The sequence below is a fragment of the Lissotriton helveticus genome, chromosome 9, assembly GCF_964261635.1.
Source record: "Lissotriton helveticus chromosome 9, aLisHel1.1, whole genome shotgun sequence".
Taxonomy (NCBI): Eukaryota; Metazoa; Chordata; class Amphibia; order Caudata; family Salamandridae; genus Lissotriton; species Lissotriton helveticus.
The window spans coordinates 876,133,179-876,145,424 of record NC_136070.1 but is presented as its reverse complement, the minus strand read 5'-3'; the positions used below and the strand labels follow the sequence as shown (position 1 = coordinate 876,145,424).

Genomic DNA, 12,246 nt, shown 5'->3' with positions numbered 1-12,246 from the left:
TGTTAAAGAAAGATCAATACTGGATAAGATTTTTTTTCTGAACTTGGTTTTTAGTTCTCGAGCATTATCATCATCTTTTGAAGAACATGATCACGACCCTTTCATACCTGTTTTCCAAAAGGAATACAAAGTTATACTAATGGGCAATGAAGTGTGGCAAATATAATGTCTTACTAATGCTGACGAAAAGATGTAGGTCTTTGTGAAGTGACAGAACTAAGAAATTAAAATAACAAAGGTGTTGCAGAGTCCTCTCAGGTTGCCGTTGGTATTGCAGACAGCATGTGATCCTTCAAAACAACACTATACCAAAGAATCATTTTTCAACCACCTGTCGTATATCTAGTACTTTGAACAATACCATTTTATTTTATCTGAAAAATATTTTCACACCCTTGTCTCAACAAGCGTCTGTATTTGTAGAACGTCTTGCAAATACATTTATGTTGAATGCTTTGACACAAGTAGCCATACCTTCAATATCTGGGTATTTTAAGAGTAACAGCACGCCGTGTCTAAGAGTAGTTGTGATGGTTTCTGTACCAGCAAAGAACAGGCCAACCACAGTTGCGAGTAAATTCTTCATGTGAAATTCGGAAGCCGGATTGGTCTTCTCCTTCATAAGATTGTGAAAAAAAAAGAATAAAGTTATTTAAAAATATAAACATTTGTGGAGCTATACACCTAAATCTAACCAGCAGCAGGACATTTTGTAAATTAGTTTGATAACTTTCATGGGGCGGTCCCATAGATTTCCATGTCCGTATGGTTATCTGTGTCATATTATCAGCTAGAGCAATACCCCAGTTTTAGCTTTTTATTTGGCATAGGCAAAAATCAGGAACTTTTCTTGTGCTGCCATTGAATTCAATTACTCGATCTGTAGGAAAGTATTATGCATATTTTGAGACTATGCCAATGGGTTTCTCTTAAATCAAAGTTCTCCTTGAAGTACCATAAGTTAAATGTTTTCATATTTGGGTTGGACTGCATCCTCTCTACAACTGCAATACGATCAGGAACATCACTCTATGACCAGGAATTTGAAAACTTGACTCCTAAATACCCAGCTATTTCCCACATGCATTGGCAGCAACTCAACATGAAGTTAATATGTGAAATCCTCTAAAAATTCAACTAGGTCATGCTAAAAGCAAGTAGCTGAAATTGGCTACTAGTTATTAATAAAAATATGAACTTGCAGAAGTGTGTAAACTGCTACTCTAACAGTTAGCAGTCCATATTGTGACTGCAATGTCATCTGATCTGGTATAAGTCACACTTTTTTGGATTTGTTCAGGCCTAGCTATAACTAAATTACACTAATTATGGCCTCATCCACGTATATTAACATAATTATGATTATAAAGACAATACAATTCCGCTAATTATGCATCAGCATCAGAAACCAAGTATTGCACTCCAAAAAACTAAACAACCTAGCTGAAAAACTCACTTGGGCAGGATGAGCTTTCACTTCATGTTACAAAATAATATTTAAAAAATCAAAAATGCAAAGACATGAAGAAAAGTGTTAATGTTTAATGTAAATTTACTTTTCTCTCAACTTATACTGGACCAAAATCCCACCTCTTCTCTAATCTCCTTCATTTCCTCTGATCCTCCCACCCTCTGCGCTATCTGTTGACCATCATATATCTACCCATCTCTTGATCTTGTTCTACATTATCCCATAGACCTTTAGGGGCATATTACCAAGGGCCTTATCGCCGCTTTAGCGGGAATTTTTCCCGCTAAAGCGGCGATAATTTTATCTCCCTATTACCTAGCTGTCGCTAACACCAGTTAGCGACAGCTAATAGGCGATAGCGGGCATTTAGGGGCCCACTTTGCATGTCAGCGATAATTATCGCTAATGACATGCAAAGTGGGCGTGCCAAGATGTTAGCGACTGGAAACAGTCGCTAACATCGCTATCCCCTATTACCAACTTTTGGAAATAATCGCGCTAAGCGCGATTATCTCCAAAAGCTAACGCCTGCCCAGAGCAGTTCTTAGCCATGTTATCCAATTGTAGGTGGATAACATGGCTAAGAGCATTTGCTCGGTAATGCATGAATATCGCTGACTTTTCAGCGATATTCATGCATTTCGGCCGATTTTTATCGCTTAGGAGATAAACCTTGATAATATCAAGGCTCCTAAGCGATAAAAATAGGCGAAGCTCGGCGATATAATTTTGGCCGCTAACCAAGCTTAGCGATAATTATCGCTATAGCTTGGTAATATGCCCCTTAGTTTATTACATTCAGTACCTCCGATATAACTCTGCATTCAAAAGTTGTTGCCCAATGTACATCTTCTCGTAATTTCAGTATAATTAATGAACACATTTATTAACTCCCTTGTTTCATGTGAAACCCTTCCTCTGTGACACGTTTTTCTATCTAATTTATTTCTTTGGCAATACTGTACCTGCTCCATTTTTATGAGAAAACTATCAATGAAGTCTCGGGGTGAACTGGGATCCAGTGTCTCAAGATTGATGTTTGCTCTCATTTCAACGAACTCCGTTAGCCCCTCAAGGCATCTGATTGCTCTTTTGTGAGCTCCCGGAAGGCAGTCCATGATCTTTGGAATCATGAAGTACAGCTACAAAAAGCAAAACGAAATTAAGTAATTTCTTACATTGTTTAATTAGTGGGTTTGTAAATCAGAGACTGCTTAACATCAATATTGCCTTTAATCAAGGACAGTGGGTTTGGTGGTGGAAGGGTTGGTTAGGTTTAATTGTTGTAAAGTATTTTTCTCTACAGTAGATCATATCTCCAACTGTTCATGCCTATCAAATGGTTTTAGGGGATACACATGCTTGTATGACCTGGATTTCCTTTCTGATATATTCATGACAATTGCGCACAGGAAATCTTGCCCTCTTAAGTAAAAGGTGGCTTTTACTTAAGAGCTTTGATCTTTAACAGGCTATTGTTCAGCTTTACTATCCTGACTTAGGAGTAGATCATCTTACACATGGCAGGCATCATAACGAAGGCCCTTCCATTAATTTCTGATAACTTTTTATTTTAAAGTTTCAACCGCAATTGCCAGAGACTCTATACCCTTCATAAATATTGTAGCTGGTCTAAATTTCAACCCACAAATATGGCATCTTAGTAAACTTCAGTATTTAAGAATTGTATACAAATATACTTAAGCAGAAGGGCATAGGAGAGATAAGGCACCCACTGAACGAGAGAAGCCAACCTCCAGATTCTGTAACCGATTTCCTGGCAGACTAAGCCATATTTTCAAAACTTTTTCGGATAAAAACACTTTTTTTTTAAACACACTTCATTTGGTTTTCATTAATTCATTGATGCATCAATAAGACATTGGGACCTGGAACACCAGCGTCCCATGCTATTTACATGGTTAAGTGCACACTACATCACATTTTCATTGCAGCAATCATTTATTGTCAAAACTAAATATTAACGTAATATTTGATATCCCCGCCACCAGTACAAGTTCAAACTCTAATTTCCAAATTGCCTTCGCACTCGTGGCAGAGGCTCCGCAGTCATGGCGGGATCTCTGCACTTGTGGCGGGATCTCAGTAATGCACTTTCTTATTGCGAAGATCCACAATGACTAAGGGCCCTCCGTCTCAAGTGGGGAGGCTCATTGGGAAGTGGTGCCTTAGTATCTGCTTCCAAGCCTCTGGCTTTCTCATTGAGTGTACGTCATCCCTTCTCAAATAAAATGCCCAAGTCTCTGTGGATATGTCAGCTCTCAGTGGTCGCCTGGAATGTAGTGCAGCATTGGCTGCCATGTTTTTTTATAAAAGTCTTGCTTAATATGTATTGATACTCTTATCATCACCATCAGGCGCGCAACACCCATTGGGCTCATGGGGCTTCAGCCCCCCCCCCCCCCCCGTCGTGTGTGTCAGCCCGGGCTGACACAGCTTTGCGGGCTGGCGACCATCTACTTGCAGCCACTTCCGAATAATTAACAGGTATTTAAAAGACCATTTACTTGTAAATTACTCTTTTGTTGTGTTTTCAGCCACCACTCCCCCACCCCGAAATTCGGCTCTAGTTGCCCGCCTGATCACCATGGTCTCCCTTACACTCCAGATCCATGTGTGCCAATTGCGGCAACATGGACGTCATTTAGCGGTTGCATCTGCAAGCTCCTGGATTGCCCCTTCCTGCCCCTAGCACTGCCCTTGCCACCCTTGGTCACAGAGGAAGCAGGGGCAGCACATCAGATATGGAATAAAAACAAGGCTTACAGCCCTGTTTACAATTGTCACTTGGGAAATGAGAGGACTGCTGCTAACACAACTTTGCTGCTCAAGCCTCATGGCAGTGTACACATTGTTTCTTCGTCTATGGAAAGGGTGGGTAAGCTGGCCCTGAATTGCATTTTATGTAAACAGGCTTTCTTGTGCTCCTTAGAGGATTTCTCTCTGAACTGTTCTGAGACAAGAAAAAGCAAAAGAAGCTCTAGCAGGAAAATGCTAGGTAGGCAAGAAGAATACATACGTTTTTACATTTTACCTGTTTTTAAGATGGTAGCTGAAATCAAAATAAAAAAGCAAACATTTTTGGTCCACTTATCTTGCAAAGCCATGCATCCAGGAAGCATGAGGACATTATTGCCAGCTCCATTTCAAGATCTGCTGCTGCTAGTTCTTCATGTGAGGCAAGTGCATTCTTTATGAAATTGTAACAACCTTGGACATAGGCTGCTCTCTTTCAGAGGGTCATGTAACTCAGCTTAATGATGGAACGTTCATCGTGAACACAGTTTTTACACACTGCCTCTTTGCAGCCCAATCTGACATAGGCACACACGTGAGTTAGTGATAGCATAGAAGAATCCATTCTCCAGCCTGGCTAGTGCCCTCCAAGTGTGGCCACAGATAATGCTCAGCGAGGGACTGACCATTGCTTCGGACTTGGACCCAGGTAAGTAAAGGGGCATGCCAGGAAGGGACAAACACAGGTCTCCAAAAACTGGTACCTGTTAACCATGAGTGGCTTGGAACCTCAGTGGTTTTATTCTTTATGGCCTCATTAAAGCAGAAGAGTGAGAATAGGTGAGGATTTCTCTTTAAAACAGGGTGATTTACCAATCACAGGTGTTTTACTGTAGAGGGATGCTTTAAACCGTTTACCGCGGCGGTAATTCCGTCGCGGTGCGGACGTTTCCTTGCGCGGGCGGGGCCGCGTCGGCCGTTGGACGTGCGCAGCACTACGAAGATACAAAATAGTTATACTAGAATTGATTCTGAAGAGCAAACCGATTCTTTAGAGAGGGGCGCTTTCCCGCAGTGCGAGAAGGGTTGGTTTGGCAGGTCACTGTGTGGGCCATGCTTCTTTTAGGTTCTTTGTGGGCTTATTTATGGTCTGCTGGATCAGTTTCTACTGCTGATTTTCCTTAAATTACCACTAACATTACCTGCAGCAAGTTCAAATGCAATGCAGTCTTCTATACCTTACAAAATATATATTCAGCGTGACTTTACAAGTTCAAAATAGCCCAAATTTTCAAACATGGGTCAGTTGTTTAGTAATATTGTTCGCTAATAGGGTCCAGTAATATTTTGGTTCCCAAGCCTATTTTCTGTCATAATCCGACCCTAAAGAGGGGTGCTTAAGGGGAAGTGAGATGCTTTAGACAAGTGGGGTACTTCAGAGAACAGGTGTGCTTTGCAGGGAAGAGGTGGTTTACATGACAGTGGTGATTTACAAGAGTGAGGTGCTTTACAGCAGTAAGTGTCTATAGATGACAGAGATATTTTTCCCGAGAGATGGTTCACCAGAAAGTGTTGCTTTACAGATGAGATATGCTATAAACAGGTGATGTGCAGTGCATTAGGCAATGCTATAAAGGAAAAACGTGTTTTAAAAGACAGATTCTTTAAGCAAAAGACCTGTTTTAAAGTTTATGCTTCAATTAGGAGAGTTGCACTGAAGGGGTAGATATTGTTTTGATGATATGCTTTAACCGCATCAACGCGGTGCAGATTTACCACGGTGCGCTGCAGAATGCAAAAACCCGCAGTTCATGACGAGCTCAGCTCGTCATGAGTGTACGAGAGGTGTACCTCATGACGAGCTGAGCTCGTCATGAGCGTGGAAGGAGTTAAGGAGAACTTAGAACTTCTTAAATGACTAAGAGCTACTTAAAAAGGATTCTGTGATGTAAAACATAAATATTCATATTGCACAGCACATTTATCCCCAATATCCAAACATATACATTCATTGTGCCCTAATCTACTTGCTACATTTTGCTCTGTCTGTCATATAGCACACATACAATATAATTACGTTTTCTTCTCCTGCTTATGGAGTGATGCCATACATCCCTCATTTATTTATTTTATTTTATTTTAAGAACTTGTAAAGCGCAAGCTGTCACCATTGCAGGCATCCTGGTGCTGACAGAGTCTGGGGAAGAACGGGAGATGGACCAGAGGGGGCTAGGCTAGCCCGGGAAGAGCCAAGTTTTAACCTTTTTTCTGAATGGTAGGTGTTCATTGATGTGTCTAATCTCAGTGGGGAGAGTGTTCCAAAGTCTGGCGGCGGCCACCTCGAAGGATCTACCTCCAGCTCTGACCTTCCTAAATCTGGGGATGATTACCAGTTTGGCATCCGAGGAGCGAAGTTGTCTGGTAGGCAGATACCACACAAACTTAGATTGTAGTGGGGCTGGGCCGGAACCGTGGAGGGCCCTGAAAACAATACAGAGAGCCTTGAACTGAATTCTCTGTCTAAGAGGAAGCCAATGCAATTGTGCCAAGGCAGATGGTCCGTGGGATCTTCTCGGCAGCCCCAAGGCCAAGTTTGCAGCCCCATATTGGACCCTTTGGAGCCTGTCCAGTAGAAACTCAGGGGACCCGAGCAGGAGGGCATTGCAGTAGTCCAACCTGCTCAAGATGGTACATCTAACCACCTGGGCGTGGGCCTGGGTGGGTAGGAGGGGCAAAACTTTCCTTAAAGAGCGTAGGATGGCGTAACAGCAGGCCGAGGTTTTCTGAACATGGGTCTCCATGCTGAGCCTGCGGTCAAGCATCACCCCTAGGTTGCGGACAGAGCCTGCAGGCTGTACCATGGAATCTGTTTCCGGGGGCCAGAAGTTACTAGGGAACGGACGGGGGATCCTTGAGCCACTGTTGAACAGCACCTCAGTTTTCCCTGCATTGAACTGGAGTGAATTATTCCTTAACCACCTTGATGTTTCCCGCAGGCAGTTATGTAGGACCTCTACAGAGATAGAGTCCTCTCCTTCCAAGGAGAGGATCATCTGCGTGTCGTCAGCGTAATTAATGGTTTTAATGCCGAAACTTTTGATAAGAAGAATCAGCGGCCTGAGGTAAACATTAAAAAGTATTGGGCTGATGGCAGAACCCTGTGGGACTCCATGCGTTACCGTGGAAAAGGCTGATTGGAAAGGAGGAAGAGATACTGCTTGCTGCCTGTCCTGCAAAAAAGAGTGAAACCATTGCAGAGCCGTGTCCCTCACTCCTGCCTCCCCCAGATGCCTCATTAACCCTCTCACAATTAAGGGGCCCATTCCGATCCGGGTCGGAAAGCGTTCCGACCGACACGGACTGGGACTGAAGTCCGTTCTACTCGTACAAGCGCCATACATCCTGGCAAGTACGATGTCTGCCGCTCGAAATCCAACCGACTTGCACAGAATCATTCCGGACTCACCAAAACGTATGGAAAACAGTGCCCCGCTCAGTAACGGACCCAAAACCTTCTGACCGACATGGAACGGATATAGTTCCAACCGACATGAACACGCGCCGTACAACCTGTCAAGTAGGATGCAATGTGTCGCAAGCAAAAGCGAGTCGCACGGAGTCCACGTCGTACAACCGATTCATACGGAACAGAGAGAGCGGCAATAAAAAGAGCCAGTCGCGACCAACGCATACGTGAAACATGCAACATAGCACAATGTCAGTGAGACTGACTCGGATCACCCTGCAAGTGACGCCACAGTCGTACAATCCGGTCAACTGAACATCTCCGTCAGGCCATAAATCAATCATGGAATTCACACAGAAAAAGGCCAAAAAAGCATTAAGAAAACCAAAAATACATATTTTTCAAAACAAGACACACCCACAACTCCACCTATAAAAAAGCCAAAAATCCAGACCATGATCCTTTGCAAATCACACATACCTGCAGACACCACCACCACACTGAGACACTAACCCACACACCACTAGCACCACACAATAAGTACACTCATAGACACCCAGCCATACAGATACTCACCAATCCTCACCTCCACACACACCCACCCACCCACACATCCATCTCCATCACCACCCATCATCATACCCCAAAGAAGAATCCAAAGTTCACAAACAGTGAGTTGGAAGTCATGGTAGATGGAATCGTCAGAGTAGAGCCACAGTTAGTTGGCTCCTTGGTCCCACATATCCCCCTATCCAAGAAAACCAAGATGTGGGCGAGGATTGTTGATAAGGTGAACTCACTAGCACCTAGCATGCGCACAATGGACGACATCAGGAACAGGTGGTACGACGTATGCAGGAGGGTCAAGAAACTCATCGGCAAAGAACATGCCCTGAGCCAGCGCACTGGTGGCGAGCCTCCTGCCAAACCGGTGCATTTCACTTCTTGGGTGGAGAAGGAGCAGGCCATTCTCCCATCAGTCGGCATCTATGGATTGTCTGGAATACCAGAGCCTGGTGAGTACACAAACAACTATTCCAAATGGGGATGTAATAGCAATCCGCACCCACAGACATTAATGTCAGGGGGACAGAGAAACCATTCATTGTCATCAATTCACATTGACCGAAACATAAATATCCTCTCATGTGTATGCCACCTAGAGAAGCACAATACCTGTAATGTCCCAGTTACAGGTACCTATGGCAATACACGTTCAAACCCACTTACAAACAGACCAGGGATTTGGACCCAAACACCAACAAACACCGTTAGCCATCATGCTACCACAGTTACACACACTCCCAGGGAAGCTGAGTCACAGGAAGGTAGGTTCGGTGTGCTGGGAAGGTGGGTATAGCTCAAAGCATGATAGGAGTCGTAGTCGTAGCTAACAAACCTCAACCCACATGGCCCAGGAATACTCCCATGCACCACTGTCAGACAACTTGAACATGAACTTAGACTCACTGTCATGGAAGCATGGTCCATGGTGGCCTATCTGGGCCGGGGGGAGGAGTGCTACCTCAGACTACATCTCCCAGCATGCCCCGTCACACACACCCCTCCCACCAGCACCAAACACCTCACCTGGGGCTAAGCACAACCTGAGACTCAAGGTAAATCGACCTCCAAGATGACTGACACTGGGCCCTGGGGGGAGGAGCAACAATCCCTAGTGGTATCTGTATGCCAATGCAAATTGTAACTACAAACATACCTGCAATGTAACTGGAAAGATCCCCATTCACAAAAGTCACTAAACTGAGAACCAACTCACAGCAAGGAAATAGGATCCAAACACCAGTCACATCCTTATCCCACATGGCCCAGGAATTCCCCCATGACTCACTGTCATGAAAGTATGGTTGTTGGTGGTCTATCTGGTCCAGGGGGGAGGAGGAGTGCTACCTCAGACTACAGCAGGCCCTGTCACACACACCTCTCCCACCAACACCAAACAACACACCTGTGTCAGTCATGGGAGTGCACATGTGTCGCAATGGCCATGTAAGTCAATTAAACTATACACGACTCTACATGCACATAAAATGCATCAGGTTATCATGACAATGTTCTAAACCTACTTTGGCACCATCCTGTGATAATTGAGGACAATGCTATGCACATACACTCATCATGAAGCACAGTACCAACTTTAATGTGTGTGATATGTTGTTATCTTCTGAACCACAACACACATTGTGTGTCTCTTCCACCCACATATGCAGCTGGGGAAACTGCAGGAACAGACAATGAAGAGTCCCAGTCCCAGTCTCTGGTTGACACAGAGCTGGCCGGTGTGGATGCCTCTCACTCCTCTGATGACGGCCACGAACAAGCAGGCCCCTCCGGTGTGGATCAGCGTGCAGCATCAGCAGCAGTAACACCTGCACCCCCTGCCACCACTCCTGCTACATCTGGCAACACCCAGATGACCCCTACTAACACAGACAGATCAAGCCAACCCAACACCGAGTACACAGCAACACAGGGCACCCTGGAGGTGGCTGCCAATACCACCACTGCGATCACAGGAGGAGGCCCAGTGTCGTCTGTGCCTGCAACGACAGGACCTGCTCGTGGGGGTAGGGGTGGTGGGAGTGGGGGAAGGCTGAGGCCACGTCATGCCGATGGTGCTGCACCCCAAGCTGATCCCCAGTTGGGACACATCATAGATACGTACCAGGAATGCACCGGAGACTTTGGCTAGGCTGTGGGGCACCTCAGGAACATCAAAGAACAGCATGCTGAACATCATGCCAGATTGGACGCACACATGTCGCGTATGGAGACACACATGGCCCGCATGAAGTCCAAGACGGACAATTTGGATGATGTCACAGCAGTGTACAGGGAAATGCTTGGATGCCTACGTCAGATTGCAAACAACATGGCCCCACCTTCCTGTGTGCCCACTATATCAGTTGCCACAACATCCGCAACTGCCACAGGGAGGGAGGTGGACTCTGACGGAGACTCCAGCACACCGCCCCAGCCTGCACCTGAGGGACCCCAAAAAGAAGAAGAGGGGTCAGCCAAATAAGGACAAGTGAGAGGCAGCTGGCCATGCACATCCCCCAGGAAGTGAACACCTGTTCCTGATGTCCACCATTGTGTGCAAACCCTTCGCCTTGTCGACTGTCCCAAACTCTCCCACATGTGATAGAGGGTTTTATTTGGACCAATGGATCTAATGACTGTGGACTTCACTCTGGTAATTTCATCAAACAACACTACCAACTCCCCTGTGATCTTTGGATCCCCATTGCACTGTACAACCCTTCATGTCACCTATCTCATTCACACACATGTATGTAAATAAACACTTCAACTCACAATTCTAGCCTCTCTGTTAATTTAAACTGGGTTTGTCCCATATATGTGATGATATGCTGAAGTAGGACTGTGCTGGAAAACCACTACAGCAATGGAAACACTGAAATGTGATTCATGTTGATGTGGCACATTAGATAGGTACACACTACTAGGTCAACACAACACACATTCACCATGCCCATCAGAATCTTTGCCCCAGACATTGTGAACTGCAAGTACACACAAATGCTGAAGCAGTGGCAATCAGCCCACAGTTACAGCATGCCAAGGAATGTCAGATGTGTGGACACAGAGGAAGCACACCAAAAAGTGTTGCACACCTTTATTACACATACACAACAAGTAAACAAAACATCAGATGCAAGGTACCCTCACATCACAGTGATCACAAAGTAACCAAGAATAGCAGACATGCCAGCACCGGAGTGTGTGGGATGATGAATCTGGGTGCCATGAAAGGTTGCACTCTGTAACCGTATTGTGCGTTTCAGAGGTTACATGTCACCAGACACTGTTTGGGAGGACATACTACCTCAAGGACACATCAATGCTAAAATCACGACATGTAGCATGCAGCCACACACATGCTCTCACAGTACACAACAAAGACACATATCAGGTGATGAAACAATTTGTGACAATACATCACCGTATACTCACAATTAGGAGAAGAAGTTGTTGATGAGCTGAATCTGGACATACCCCTCACCCTCATCGTCACTCGCAACATGTCCCAGGCAAGTATCCTCCCCTGCTTGGGGTTGATGGCCATCATCATCTTCAATGAGAGGCACCTCCTGCCTCACTGCCCTGTTGTATAGCATGCAACACTCAATAAATATCTTGCAAACCCCTCAGGTTCATATTGAAGGGCCCCTCCTGTCTGGTCCAGGCGGCGGAATCAGCTTTTCAGGAGTCCAAATGTCTGCACGATCATTCGCCCGGTCTGCCCATGTGCATCATTGAAACATATTTGCGCTGCAGTGACAGGGTTCCTAAGAGATGTGAGCAACCACAGCATGTTTGGGTAGCCAGGGTCACATACATACAAACAGGCAAACATGGCATGGGTCATGAAAGAGAGTGTAATCACAAGATACGTAAAACACACAAGGTGAAGTGCAATTACACACCGACAAGCCAGGCACGCTGGTTCTGCAGCTGTGACATCTAGGGCCAGATGTAGGTAGCCAAATACCGGTCGGTAACGGCC

At 45.1% G+C, this 12,246-nt stretch overlaps 1 protein-coding gene across 1 annotated transcript in view; it reads right to left on the bottom strand.

The window, feature by feature from the left end:
• The window catches only part of LOC144781943 (cytochrome P450 2G1-like), a 298,644-nt gene that overhangs the window by 108,664 nt on the left and 177,734 nt on the right, over positions 1 to 12,246 (bottom strand). The window contains exons 5-6 of the mRNA XM_078661036.1: positions 2,437 to 2,613; positions 475 to 616 (exon numbers count right to left, since the gene is read on the bottom strand). Coding sequence (XP_078517162.1) covers positions 475 to 616; positions 2,437 to 2,613 — 319 coding nt within the window. The remainder of the gene's footprint in view (positions 1 to 474; positions 617 to 2,436; positions 2,614 to 12,246) is intronic.